This window comes from Rhinolophus sinicus, linkage group LG03, assembly GCF_036562045.2.
Source record: "Rhinolophus sinicus isolate RSC01 linkage group LG03, ASM3656204v1, whole genome shotgun sequence".
NCBI lineage: Eukaryota > Metazoa > Chordata > Mammalia > Chiroptera > Rhinolophidae > Rhinolophus > Rhinolophus sinicus.
Window position 1 is genome coordinate 161234136 of NC_133753.1, and position 15620 is coordinate 161249755.

The window sequence follows — 15620 nt, forward strand, 5'->3', positions numbered from 1 at the left end:
AAGAAAAAAAGAATAGTCTTTTCTGCAAATGGTGCTGGAACAATTGGATATCTGTCCTCTATATGCAAAAAAATGAGCCTCAACCCAAACCTCATACTTTATACAAAACTAATTCAAAGTGAATCATAGATTTATGTGTAAAACTATAAAACCTTTAGAAAAACAGGCAGAAGTCTTTATGCCCTGGGGTTAGGCAAAGAGTTCTTAGACATGACACCAAAAGCATGATTTATAATAGAAAAAAAAATCATTAATTGGACTTCATCAAAATTAAAAACTTTTGCTCTGTATAAGACACTATTAAGAGGATGAGAAGACAAGCTATAAATGGAAAGAAAATATTTGCAAACCATATAAATGAGAGTAGACTGGTATCAAGATTATATAAAGAAGTCACAAAACTCAACAGTAAGAATACAAATGAACCAATTAAAAAATGAACAGCACAGTTGAGCAAACACTTCACCAAAGATAACCAGATAGCAAATAAACACTTGAAAAGATGGTTAACATAAATAGCTTTAGGGAAATGCAAATTAAAACGGTGATAAGATACCACTATGTATCTATTAGAATGGCTAAAATAAAAGTACAATAGCAAGGGCTAGTGAGGATGCAGCACAGTTGGAAATCTCATTTATTGCTGGTGAGAGCCTAACGTGGTAGTCACTTTAGAAAACAGTTTGGGTTTTTAAAGTTAAACACGTATTTACTGTATGATATGACTCAGCATTCCTGTTCTGGGCATTTACCCTAGAAAAGTGAAAACTTGTGTTCACATGAAAACTTCTACATTAGTATTTATAGTACCTCTATTGATAGTTGCCAATAGCTGAAAACAACCCAAATATTCTTCAATGGATGAATGGGTAAACACTATATCTATACAATGGAAAGCTCCTGTGCGTTGGTGGTGGCAGGGTGCAGTGGGAAGGTGTAACTACAGAGTCAGAGCAGGAGGGAGTGTTTTTTGGTTGGGGAATAATGAAACTGATCTGTTCCCTGATTCTGGTGGTTATACAAATGTGTTAAAACTGATAGAACTGTACACCAAAAGAAAAAAAAAATCAATTTTACTATACGCTAATAACATTTTTTTAATGCTGGAGATTTGAAAATTCTCTATTTGTACCTTTAATGATGGAAATCTGAATTTACGTTGTTTTAGGTATGTGGCCCTTCAGTCATTTTCAGTGGCCCTGGGAAAAATTTGTCATTACTACCTTAGATCTTTTGAAGGGAACTGCTTTAGGAACCTCACCTTTTAGTTAATGGATTATTGGCTCCCTCTAGTGGAATCGTTTGTTTTCGTAGTAAAGCTCAGAATGTGTGCCTGTGATTTTTGTTTTTCTTTTGTTTTTATTCATTCCATCAAATCTTAGGCTCTTGTGCTATAATAGTTGGATAAGTTCCCTAGCCTTCCTACGCATCAATTTTTTCCATCTATAAAATGACAGGGATGGACTAGATCTTTAAGGACTTTTTAAATTGTAAACTCTTATGATTCCAAACATTGAGTACATACCACATGTTTCTCAATCCAAGGCAGTGATGGAGATAAAAAAAAAAGATATATATATATATATATATATAAAACATGATTCTTTTCCTCTCTAACTTTGCAGTCTCATTTGATTGAGTATTCATATGTGAAAAAGATAACTAGCAGAACTAAGGCAGTATTTAATTAATTAATCAAAATTAATCTGTAACAAACAATAAATTAGAAGTGCTACACTGGCAGTTCTTGGGTTGGCACATCTATTTTGTTTGACTGGCATAGTGCTTTTAGTCATTAAAATTTTTTCTATCTCATTTTTGTTTTTCAATTTTGTGTATTTTGTGAAAGTAATACTTCATATGGTTCAAAATTTACAAAGTACAAATGAATATATACAAGGAAAAGTCTCCCTTCCACCTCCCTTCCCCAGCTACCCAGTTCCCTTCTCCAGAGGCACTTAATGTTATCAGCTTCTAACGCAGTGTCTTAAAAAATTACGAACCTGAAAGTTTTTAGATGGGGCGAACCCACTTTAGTTGCCACACTTCCCGCCATTTCCCTACATCATACCTGACTGTATCATGATATGTTGTCTGCCTGGCCAGTGCAGGAATTGTGTCTGTCACCTATCGGTGTGGCCTGGAGTGTTTTGAGGCCTCGTGGAGGAGCAGGTGGAGGACTTCACCCTGGATTCTGAAAATAATAAGGGGGAAGGGGGATGGGAAGGGAGATGATATTTCAGGTGACAGGGATGGCAAGACCAAGCTCTTAGTCAGAAGTGCACGTCAGCTTTATATGCAGAGCAGGGAGGAGATGGCCTGGCTGGAGAAGAAGTTTTAGGTTTAGGATGTCATCAGGGTATATTTGGCAGAATTTCTTAAACACCTGGCTATGGAGGAGACTTGTATTTTAAAAGAAGGCAGCGAAGGTTAGTGTATTGAGCAGGAATAAAGTCTGTGTTCTAGAATAGAGTTAAATTGAATAGTAGTAATACGTAGGATAGACATTTGACTTTGTTTTACAGCCAAGCAATCTAAACTTTCCTGTTTTGTGAGAGTCCAGTTCGTATGAGCTTTGGTGGGAGGCAGGACCCTGTGTCCCAAGGGAACTCTAGGTAGGAGAGACTCCCGCTTTCTGCCCCGGCAGTTAGGGTGCAGGCATGTATCCTACTCCTGGGGCATCCTATTCTTGGAAGTTGGTATTTTCCTACTGAGGACTTTGAATTTGAGTGAGGGATGCAAAGAGGGGACCTCCAGAGAGGTCAACTCCTACATGCTCATGGGACTTTCTTCCTGAGGCGAAAACTAGGAGATGGCAACTACTTGGAAGAATACAGCCCCGACTGCTGCAGCTAGTCTCATGGTTATGACCGGTCCTCGTCCTTTTCCTTCTCCACTCTCCATTGTAAACTTCCTCACACTCAGGTCACCTTGGTGGGTTTTGGGTGGCTGGTTTACCTGGTATTGTGACCCAAAAGTCTGTTTCTGAGAGTCGGGACCCTTGACAACCATGCACTTCTCAGGCTGATATTTCTGCACATGCTCATTCACAGTTACAGTGGGACAAGGAAATACCAAGAGGTGCCAGTCATTCCTCCCTGCCCCCATGCAGCCTGCCCTCTTCCTGCTGGTCTGGATCAATTACCCCTGCCATGTTAGTGATTCCTCTTCTGGACCTGCTCCCTGACACAAGGAATCCAAAGTTCCCTGCTATCTCATATGTCTCTTGACAAGAGTACTTACTTCTCTTTTGAGGACAGGACCTCTAGTTGTGGGGATGGGTCACTGGGAGGGGTGGTAAGCAGGGGGCCTCTTGCTTCCACCCCATGTTCCTGAGCCATGTATTCATATGGATATGGGACACAGCACCATGTATGTCCTGTAAGTCCAGGACTCTACAATATGGTCTTGACGACAGTAGGTTTATAATAAATCTTGAAATCAGCTATGTGTCCTCCAACTTTGTTCTTTGCCAAAATTGTTTTGGCGATTCCAGTTCTTTTCACTTTTCATAAAGATTTTAGAATCAACGCATTTATAAAAATTTCTGTTGAGATTTTAAATGAAATTGTGTGGAATCTGTAGATCAGTTTGCGGAGATTTGACAAATTAACAAAATTGAGTTTTCCAAATCATGAACATATGGTGTATCTCTCAGTTTATTTATGTTTTTAATCTCTCAGCAGTGTTTTGCACTGTAAGTATACAGACTCTGCACAAGTTTTGTTAGATTGGGATCTAAGTAGTGCATGGGTACTATTGTCAATGGTAGTAGTTTTCCCTATAAATCTTGCACATTTTTAAAACTTCATACGTAGCTTACATATTTCTGATACAAATGGAATTTATTTCCTAAATCATTATTGCTAATCTAATGTAGGAGTGCCTTTCAGATCAGGTCACATCTCTCCCCTCCTTAAAAATACTCACTTGATCCTTTACTCACAATGGAATCTTCATTCATACGGAATAAGGGGCAGTTTCTGAGCTAGGAGTTCAAAGGCCTCCTTAGTTTGGCAACTAATATATTTTTTCAGCTTCATCTCTTATTCTCCTTCCCTCAAACACTGTATGTCCCCGATACATCTTAAAGCAATATTGTGAAATGTAGTCATTAGCAGTTTTTCAACATTTAAGTGATACAGTACTATAGAGTACTACTGGCCTGGAAAAATATGTTGAATGGGTACAGAGCACAGTGAAACCCACCACGTTGCTATGGATTTGCCTAACCCAGGGTTTTCTGGGAAATGGCAGTCTCAGAGAGAGGTCAACTCCTACAATAATCACTAGTAGGCTTTTGTTTTTTTGTAATATTAAGGCTTTAAGTTACATACTAAGGCAAAGAGGCAGGCTGGCAAAAGCTGCAGATGCTGTCAATTTCTGCTGATACTAAAGGAATACTTTTAGCATATGTGATGGCAAGGAGTTTAAATCTTTGTGCCCTCTGTTGTTTATGAGTCAAATTTATTAAGATTATAAACTATGTTTTACTTGTGGTTTAGATACTCTAGAATATTTTTATTAATTGATTAGGTAATACATTCTAATTTATTTCAGGTAATTGCATCAAAGGATAGTAGTTCTGGTATGGATTATTTTCTAATTTTTTTTTTCCTTACCAATATTTGGTAACAAAGGGGCAATAGGAGACTTGAGTTTTGTTGGATGACCAGCTGTGGCCATTTCCTTTTCTGGCCTCACTTTCTTCAGTGGTCAAATGTGGAGTTTATACTAGATTGTTTCTAAGGGTCTTTATAATTCTAGAATCTGTGATCATGTTAAGATTAAATTTATAATTTTTAAAGCAAAACAAATGTAGCCCACTAGAGGGAGCTCTGCTCTTTTTTAAATACTCGAACAATTTTTTTGAAAACTTTGTCTTTCAAAGAAGAGCGTATAAACTGTATCTGAACAATTTACATAAGAGTGATAAAGCAAACACCTGTTTATCCACAATTTGCATCTTCTCCTCAGAGGTCATCAATATCCTGACTTCTGTCTTAATCATTCCCTTGCTTCTCTTTATTGTTTGAACACTTACGCTTGTATCCTTAAACAATATATTGATTTGTCTGAAATATTTTTTCTGTTTTGAATTCTATGTACAAGTAAAATATATCAAAGAGTATGTATAATAGTCTTCTCTGATTTGTTCTTTTATTTCTCATGATTTTTGAGGTTTATCTATGTTGATATGTTTAATGTTCATGTTCAACTTTATTCGGTAATGCCAAAATGTTTTCCATAGTGGATATGCTAATTTTTATTCCAGTAGTAGAAAATATTTGATATTGACTGGCTTAAAATTTTGCCAATCTGGTAAGCATAAAATAGAATGCTATCTCCTTGTGATGTTATTTTGAATTTCCTTGATTACTGATGAGATTAAGTATCTTTTTATATTTTTATTCATCATTCCTGATTCCACATCTGAAAATGCCTGTTTATGTCTCTGGCTTTCTTCTATAGGATTTTTTTCTTTATAAGTTCTTAGGAGTTTTAAAATATATATTCTGATATTAATCCTTTGTCAATTATATGGATTACAAAGATCTCTCATTTTTTCACTTTATGGTGTCTTGATGAGCTGAAAAGTTTTAAATTTTAATGTAAGTAAATGTATCAGTCTTTTCCTTTATGCTGGGTGGTTTTTATATCTTGCTTTTTTTTAAAAAAGACTCACTTCATTACCGAAGGTGAGAGAGATGTTTTCGTATATTATGCTCTAAGTTTTATGGTTTTGCCCATGATTTTCACTTACTGTGTGAATTTGGGATTGTTCTGTTTTTATTTTTATAGCTGAGAAACAATCTACCCCAAACTTTAATGGCTTAAAACATTTTATTTTGCTCATGGTTTTTGTGTCAGGAATTTAGAGAGTTCATCTGGCAGTTTGCTCGTTACCCACAAGGCATCAGTTGGGCTACAAAATTCACTTCCAAGGTGGCTTCTTTACTCACAAACATGGTGCCTTTGTGCTTCTTGGTCCCTTTCTCTTTCTGCATGAGGTTTCATCCTCTATGGCATCTCCATGTCGGTTATGCTTGTGGCATGAAGGTCTTAGGCTGGTCGCTATCCTTACATTGTGCTGGCTTCCAAGAGGTTATGTCCCAAGGCTGGGCATCTCCAGAACAAATATTTCCAATAGGCAAGGAGAAGAAGCTGCCAGCAGCTAAGATCTACCTGGAAATGGCAAATCATCGCTTCTGCCCTATTCTATTTGTCAGAGCTATCACAAGGTCCACTCATATTCAAAGGGGTAGAGAAATCTCCTGCTGATGGGGAGTGTCAAAGTCACAGTTGTGAAAGAGCATATAGGATGGGAGGGAGGTTTTGTTGTGGCCATCCTTGGAAAACTCAGTCAGGCCCCAACATTCATTTGCAAAGTGCATTCACTTCTTCCATCAACACTCCCCAAATCCATCCCATTTTGGCATCACATATAGCAATCGCTGACCCATAGCACTTCTAGAATGCAGTTGAACATCTCTCTCTCCCATTCCTTGATTAGGGCACAGTTCTTTTTCTTGGGAGTGATTCTGTGTGGTTCCTGTGTCTGCCTCGTGGGCTCTTCCCTCTGCATTCTGAGTCATTCTTCCTTTTTCATAAGAAAGGGCCTATGTTTGCTATGGAGGGGCTTTCTCAGATACCTCTTGCTTATAGAAGCTTCAGAGTCTTGACTGTTCTTTTCATTTCGAACTGTTTCCTTTTTCGTCCAAGTGGATGGTGATTCTGCTAGTACTGTTGTCTTAAAATGGTGTGGCTTTTCTATGAATCTTATTGTGATTTAATCCGTGGGGTAGAAGTCATGCTCACAAATCTCTTTGAGATAGGCTCTTCTCTGCGTTGGGATGCTTATAAGTCTGCTATGGTACAACACCCTTAAGATTCTTAAACTGTTCATTTAAGCAAGATGGTCTATAAGGTACTGCTTTAAATCTTTCTGAGATTATAGCAAAAGTCTTACAGCACATTTGTAACTACTCTGAGACCATATTTTGCCAGAAACATCTTGAATTTGATATTTGCTATAAGGTCATTTTTACTTTGAGAACCTTTTGCTGGGAGAAATTGGGGAAGATAAATAGTTTTGCTTTTGAATTAAGCCATGGCTCCTTTATACTATTTCCTCTAAATTCTTAAAAACTGAACAGTTCCTTCTTTAGTTTATCTCTATCCATACCTTGTTACCGAGTCTAAAAAAAACTAGTTGGTACTGTCAACATTCATGCTGGAAAACTCTGTAGCCAGGTCCACCTTTTGTACTTTCCATGTTACTGCAGGTGACAGTTTTAACTGACCTTTACGCCACTACATAATGTGGGTCTTTCTTCCAGCTTCCAATGACAACATCCTCTGTTAGGCCAGGCTCCACGAACAAGTCTCCCTGAGCCCCTTCAGGCCTTGACTCACTGCCGATCCTGACGCCCCAAATTTCTGTTTTGGTTGTCTGTTTTCATGTAACAAAGCTATGCCTGAAGTTAGTGGCTTGAAACAATTCTTCTAATATTTCCATATTGTTTTTTTTGATTGGGAATTTGGAAGAGATTAGCCAGGTATCAGCTGGGGCTGCTGAGGCTGAAGAATCTATCTCCATGATGACGTCTTTATTCCCAAGTCTGGGGCTTCAGAGCTCATTGACCTCAATTTCTTTCCATGCAGAGTCTCACCTTTTAGGGGCACTTCCTGTTGCTGAGGTGTCTCAGGGCATGCTGACCTCAGGGTAGTCGCTCTTCTTACATGATGGCTAGTTTCCAAGAGGGAGCTTCGCAAGAATGAGTAATAGAAGAGTGAGAGTTCCAAGGGACAGAAAGAGAGTTCCAGGACAGGTAAGGGCTAGTGCCCAGAACTGCCACACCGTCACTTCTGCCATCTTCTATTTATCAAAGCAATTAGAGAAGGCTTCACCCAGAATCAAGAGTGGAGAAATTCACTCTACCACTTGATTCAGTAGTGGCAAGATCACGTTGCAGGAGAGCCTGTGGGCAGGAGGTACTGTTGTAAAACCTCTTTGGAACCGCAGCCTGCTCAGGGATGTAATTTCCTTTTTCCCAAATGGATATCCAGTTGGCCAGAACTCTTTATTGAACAGTCTATACTTTCGCTTTGATCTATAATGTCTTTTCTGTCATAAATCAGATTTCTAAATTGTATGTGTGTTTATTTTGGATTGTCTCACTAGGCCCGTGGTTTTTAACTGGGGGCCATTTTGTAGGGGACAATGTCTGGAGACATTTTTGGTTGTTACACTCGGAAGGGGGTGCTACTAGCATCTGGTGGGTAGAGGCTCGGGATGCTGCTAAACATGCTGCAGTGCACAGGACGGCCCCCACAACAAACAGTTATCTGGCCCAAAATGTCACCAGTGCTGAGGTTGAGAAGCCATGTTCTGTGTTGTCAGTATTGTCTTATTGGCCTCGATAGCTGGCAAGTCACTTCACTTTGATTTTCTTCTATAAGATGTTTTAATTATTTTTGGCCCCTTGCATTTCCATACAAATTTTGAATCAGTTTATCGTGTCCTGAAAAACTCCTTATATTTTGATTGGAATTTTATTGTAACTATATATCTTTATGAGGAAAATTGACATTTTATGATTTTGAATCTCCTTATTCACCAACATGATATATCTTTCTATCAATTTAGTTCTTTAATGTCTTTCAATAAAATTTTATAATTTTCTTATTAAAGGTCTTGCAAATCTTTTGTGTAAGATTTGCTCTTTTGGCCAGTTTGTTGTGATTTTTAATAAGTTGCTTTCCTCTTTTTGGGCCTTAATTCCCCAAAGTGAAAAATGTGACATTTGGAAAAGACCATTCATAACAGGCTTTCAAGCCAGAAGCGACATGATTAAAATACAATTAAATTGAAAACTTTCAATGCACAAAATTAAACTAGTCCACTCAAGGGAGCTCTTCCGCATTTCCTCTCCGGACAGGTTGCCAGACTGCTATGAAGATACCACATCTGCTATCGATAGCTGCAGATGTTAGGCAGACCTCATCTTCTCAGAGTGGAGCAAAAGTAGTTCTCTGGTGTCTGTTCCATCACAGTTCTCCACATAAGAAACTCTGCTCTGGTCTTTGGAAGACCTTGAGCAACATAGTTATTGGGGTGCTGACCCCCATGTAACTGAAAATCTGTGTATAACTTTTTTATTTATTTATTTTATCTCAATTCCTTTTCTCTCTCTCTCTCTTTATTTTTAGGGAGGGCGCAGCTCAGTGGCTCATGCAGGGATCGAACTGTCAGCCTTGGTGTTATTAGCACCACTCTTCAACCAACTGAGCTAACTGGCTACCCCTTTCTCTCTCTTTTTAACTATATTAGTTTCAGTGTACAAAACAACATCATGATTAGACATTTACTCACATTTACTCACAAAGGGATAACCCCGACAAGTCTACTATCCCTCTGACGTCGTATATAGCTGTTGTCCATTGGCTATATTCCCTAGGTGTACTTTACATCCCGTGACTATATGTATATACTGGGGGTGCCAAAAAAAAGTACACATTTTAAGAGATGTTATCTATGTAATACTTTTTGAAGTTGAACTGAATTACGGTAGCAATGTGTAGTATGACGTTCGCTTAAAAGATGGCGTTAATGAAATGAATGCTAGCTTCATTCATTGTATTACAATTTTAATACAGTTTTTTCCTTTCTCAAAACGTATATCCTTTTTTTTGGTTCCCTCTGTGTATATATATCTAATTGTAGTTGACATTCAATATAATTCCACTTCAGCTTCAGGTGTGAAGTGCAGTGGTCAGGCCTTTGCAGTCTATGAAGTGATCCCCCTGATAAGTCCAGTGCCCATCTGGCACCCCACGTGATTTTTACATCATTATTGATTATATATCCCCCATATTATACTTCACAACCGGTGACTATTTTGTATGTCCACCCTGAACACGCCTGATCTCGTCTGTGTATAACTTTTGACCCCCCAAAATTTAACTGCAGTCATATCTCAGTGACTGTGGGAGATTGGTTCTAGGACTCTGCATTTACCAAAATCTGCTGATGCTCAAGTCCCTTATATAAAATGGTGTCGATAAATGCATACAGCTGGCCCTCTGCATCCTCAGATCCAAAATAATGTTTCAATTTATGGTTGGTTGAATCTGCAGATGCGAACCTGGGCACATGGAAGACCGACTGTATATTTATTGAAAATAAAATTGCATATAATCAGACCCATGCAGTTCAAGCTGTTGTTGTTCAAAGCTCAACTGTACTTGTTTCTGGGTGTAGAAATATAAAAAAAACCCATTTTTAATGTAGGAGGAAAGTTATAAGTCATCCAATTTAATTCCTTCATTTGACCAATGAATAGAACTATGATTTAGAAGCACTGTTACTTTCCAAAGGACACACAGATAGTTTGAACTTAGGTTCACGTGTCTTCATACAATAGTTGAGGGAATGGGGAGGGAGGAGTAAGGAATGGGTATTAGTGGTGGGGCGGACGGTAGGGGTTGTGTTTAATTTTTTAAAAGACTTAGAAGTTGATGGTCTGTGGCTTCTCTGGAATTATATTCAGCATTATATATGAATGGGAGAGTGTATCTAAGAAAGAGGAAGAGAGAGAGAGAGAGAGAGAGAGAGAGAGAGAGAGAGAGAGAGAATGTGTGCTCACACATGCTATACTTTGGCTGGAAATAGGACTTCTGTTGTGATTATTAGCTTCTAAGAAGCAAGATTGGATTTCTGTAAGCCAGCCTCTACTTATAAACTAGGATAACTTTCACTGGCTTTAGAGTTTCATTTAATTTATATTTTGGAATTATTTGGAAATAACTGCCTTGGTAACTTAATACCCAGAATTCAAGCTGTCTTTCAGTTTATTTATCTTTAACTTGATTTAATGATTTCCAGACCTCATTTTATTCTTACTGACTCAAAACTGACCTTTCAAATGAAGTGCAGTTATTGGATGTTCTTTTCAGAGAAGATGAAACTCAGCTTCTCTCCATCCTTTTACAAGTCTATTGTGACTGTTTTTGAAACGTCTCTCCATAGTACTCTTATTATTTGTGATTATCCTGATTCAACTTGATGAAACTTTCTTTGTAAAGTAGACATTTTTGAAATTCTTTATTTCTGCATTTGCCTTAGGAATAAGATCTTTATAATTTGTTTGAATTATTTTTTCCTATATATATATATATCATGGACAAGATTTTCAGCCTTTATTTTGGCTTAAATAAATAAAAAGTCAAAATAAAAAGTTGATCACCTACTGACTTCTATGTCAACATTCAGAACTACAGTTTTTGCATTGCTTTCTCAGTGCAGTGCATTGCAGTGTATTTTCTGTTAGCTTTCGAACAAGCTAACAGAAAATATCCTTTGAGAAAAAGATGTATTTGATTACCTTTCTGTTGTTCTTTATCAGGTATGGTCTAGACCAGTTTAAAGAGAGTTAGATTGTATTTAAATTTCTATGTGTGAGTCTAGAAATGGTGTGTGTGTGTGTGTGTGTGTATTATAATAAGTTTGTGGCATTTCTTGTGTGTGTGCACGCGTGCTGATACATAGGAGGGATAAGAGAAAGAGTATTTATTGAAAGGCGGAAGAAGGACATTGGACAGCTTTCTACCTCTTTCGAGATGGATTTCTAGACCGAAGCTTCAATCTCAACGTTAAGTGTTGGATATTCTAGGGAAGGAGGATTAATCTTTATTAGAAATAGTTATAAAAAATGGGTATTAGGTCAAATAATTTTTGTGCTACCATAATATACTCTTCCTCAGCAAGTATTACTGAGGACTTACCTATCAATAATTTCTATTTGTATACTTACCATCTATGAATTTCAGCTGGAGTTTGAGGCAGTAAGGATTTTGAGTTGGGTGAAAGGTAGCTTACCCAAGCATCCCATTAAGAACATATGTAATCATGGAAGTCAAATGATAAGAGAACAAGTTTTATTTATTTAAAAATGTGTTACATGTTTGATTCCTGTTTTTGTTCATAAATGTTATTTGATGGGCATGATGAATGAATATTTAAAAAAAATATATATTGTTGGGCACGATTAGCCATGATTTGCGATGATTTGATTAAGTATGAATTCATTTATTATATGAAGTTTGCTGTTTTATAAATTCTTAAGGATACAAGAAGTGGGGACTATTGTTAAAATATCTGTGTCTGCTACTGACTGTAATAATAGAGCTTTTCTTTTTGGTTTTTAGATTTCCTCCTTCTTCACCCTTGAAACCATATCCAAAGAGGCCCCCAAATCCAAAAGATGTTATTAAATTTCCAGAATGGAATGAGCCCCCACCAGGCACTTCACAGGAGAACATCCCGGTGAGGCCGGTTGTGATGGTAAGTGCCATTACTGAAAGACTGAGGGCTAGCAGCAGAGAGAAGTAAGCAGCAGGCTGAACCACCAGGCTTAGTCCACTTTTTTCTATGGGTTCCATATGAACAATGGTCCGAAAATACTTTAAAATAATATCTTACCTGTCAATAGCTAAGAGACCAGTAATGAAAAATTGGCTTTTGTATTATGTTACTCTTGCCTATTGACATTTTGACTGTTTTCATATGTTCAGACCAAGCAGTTTTCTGTTAAAACTCCCTTCTAATCTCCTTTTCCTTTCTGTTCTATATTCTGCTCTTTTCCTTCTTTGTCTCCTCCTCTTGAACTTTGTTATAATTATTACCAGTTGAAAATGAAAAGATTGGAGTATTGTGGAATGAACCCTGCCACAAAGTATGAACAAAGATAGGTTCTGCTAATCTTGGAAAACCTAAGCTCACTATAGAATGAACTCCTTTTTGGGGGGCATACATATCCCTTAAATTATCCCCGATAGAAGACTACCAAGATTGAAATAATACTAGATAATAAAATACAGAGCAAAGCTTTTATAGGGCAGCTTTTAAGAATTGTGTTAACACCAATGTTTTAAGTTAATCTGGTCTTCTAGGACTAGATATCCAACTCATACTTTTGTTTGCAAAGATTTGATGTAAACATTTTTAGGCAACATAATTAGAAGAATTTTTTTTTTTTTTTTTAATCTGAGGAGGTTGAATTATATCTTAGTTTGGAAAGAATAGTTAAGCAATTTAGGCTTTATTAAAGACAATTCAAGAAAAAGAGTGACTCTGGTGACCTAAATGGGGAATCCATAAAGGCTTGCAGATTTGTCAGGGACAGTGATGAATTTGGTTTTAAATATGTTTGATGATAAGTTGGGTTGCATTAAATGGAAATGTCTAGTAGGTAGATGGAGATAATGGCTCTCGAATGTAACAGGAGAGGTCATATTTGGAAGTCATTCATTTATTCACTCAACAAAGATTTATTGAATGTCTACTGTGTGCCATGCATTGTGCTAGGCTCTACAGTTAGAGTAAAATGTGATACAGTTTTTGGTCTAAAAGAGCTTATAGTCTAGTGAAGCATATAATACAAAAATAGATTGTTAGAAAGCAAAGTGGATCTCCTCTGAAAGAATGAGCACAAAAGTTATTTGAAGACTATTCAATTCATTACCAATGAGGACTACTTAATTAAGGTCTAGTTGATAGTTCCTTGCCTAGAGAAAATTAAAATATAAGTTCTGTGAGAGAAGGTACATTTTTTTTTGCACATTCGTATTTGAACACTTAATATGACTCCATTAATAGGGTGATTTACTCAGTAGATATTTTTTTTTATTATAAGGTAACCCAGTGTTGTTTATACAAAAGAGATAAAATGCCATATTAAGTTAATGTGTATTTATGTCATCAATATAATAACGTCCCTTTTCTGTTCTACTTGGTTCTGTGAAGTAGTAATACTCCTGGTAATACCTCTAGGAAAACCAACTGCTCATTGGCACATGTTAATGCACCAGTGACAATGACTCCTGTTTTCTATTTTCAGTTTCAAATTTTTTAGGAATGCAGAAGTGGTATACCAGTGTCTTGACTCATCAACCATTTCCCCCCAAAGTGTATCATTTTCCTGCTCATCTGTATCCACATTTCTTCTTTTTTTTTTTAACAACATTTTTTTTTTTTTTTAATTTTATTGGGGAAGGGGAACAGGACTTTATTGGGTAACAGTGTGTACTTCCAGGCCTTTTTTCCAAGTCAAGTTGTTGTCCTTTCAATCACGTTCAGCTTCAAGTTGTTGTCCTTGCAGTCTTAGTTGTGGAGGGCGCAGCTCAGCTCCAGGTCCAGTTGTGGTTTCTAGTTACAGGGGGCACAGCCCACCATCCCTTGTGGGAGTCGAACCGGCAACCTTGTGGTTGAGAGGATGCATTCCAACCAACTGAGCCATCTGGGAGCTCAGCGGCAGCTCAGCTCAAGGTGCCGTGTTCAATTTTAGTTGCAGGGGGCGCTGCCCACCATCCCTTGCGGGACTCAAGGAATAGAACTGGCAGCCTTATGGTTGAGAGGATGCACTCCAACCAACTGAGCCATCCGGGAGGCAGCTCAGCTCAAAGTGCCATGTTCAATTTTAGTTGCAGGGGGCAGAGCCCACCATCCCTTGCGGGACTCGAGGAGTTGACCCAGCAACCTTGTGGTTGAGAGCCCACTGGCCCATGTGGGAATCGAACCGGCAGCCTTCAGAGTTAGGAGCATGGAGCTCTAACCACCTGAACCATCGGGCCGGCCCACATTTCTTTTGATAGCTATTGTCTTCTTGCTTTTTTTCATACTTCCTCTTGAAATGAAGTGGTAGAGGTTTGAACACTCCCTGCTTGTAATTCCACTAAAGCCTAGACTGCTGCTTCTTGAGGATTGTCTAGAGAAAGAATGGCAGAGCAGGATTTCTTTCCCCAGTTTGGCCTTGATATAGCTTCTAGAATGATGAGGTTGATGGTCAGGAAAGAAGCAGTTAAGCTTTCATAGAGAACCTAAGCTCATCATTCGTTTCTTCCTTCTTACTTTCCCTCTTTCTTGTCCCTGCCTCCACTTTGCTTATTGGTTATTGTTTTTGTTTTGTCCTATTTTCTCTCTTGCCTAGCCATTATATCAAATAAAATGAAATACATAAAATAAAATTATTTCTTGTGTTTGCTGAGGGCACAGTAAAAGTGAAAAGTTAAGAGTGTGGGCCCTGGAACCAGACTACTGGGTTGAATCTGGGCTCCTCCATTTATTTACCAGCTATTTGAGCTTGTTTCTTTGTTTCACTCACTGTGGTTTTGTCTCAGTTTTCTTTTCAGTGGAACTGGGATGATAATACTCTGGGGTAGGGTTGTCATGAGAATCAAGTGAGTTCCTATCTAAAAAGTGTTTAGAATGGTGCCTGGCACACAGGTACTTAATAACTGCTATTTCTATTATTAATGTTTATATATATTTATAATATATATTTCTATATTTAATTCTATTAAATATAATTCTGTATTTAATAGAATTGTTTACAGGCAAAGACAAAAGATAAAAAATTACCCGTAATATCATCCAGAGAGAATTAATATTGCATGTTTTTCACACCAAGATGAGATCATGCTGAGTTCTTTTGTAGCCTGTGTTCTTCACTTAGAACAATGTTATGCCCATTTTTCATGTTATTAAACATTCAATATCATTTTTAATATCTGCATGATGCCTATTGTAAAAGTAACATTTATTTATTAGAAGTGGATTT

The 15620-nt window shown here is 37.6% G+C and overlaps 1 protein-coding gene across 1 annotated transcript in view; it reads left to right on the forward strand.

Annotated features, from left to right (window-relative positions):
• DEPDC1B (DEP domain containing 1B) overlaps positions 1 to 15620 on the forward strand; it is a 54467-nt gene that overhangs the window by 12709 nt on the left and 26138 nt on the right. Inside the window, exon 3 of the mRNA XM_019742994.2 lies at positions 12211 to 12346. Coding sequence (XP_019598553.1) covers positions 12211 to 12346 — 136 coding nt within the window. The remainder of the gene's footprint in view (positions 1 to 12210; positions 12347 to 15620) is intronic.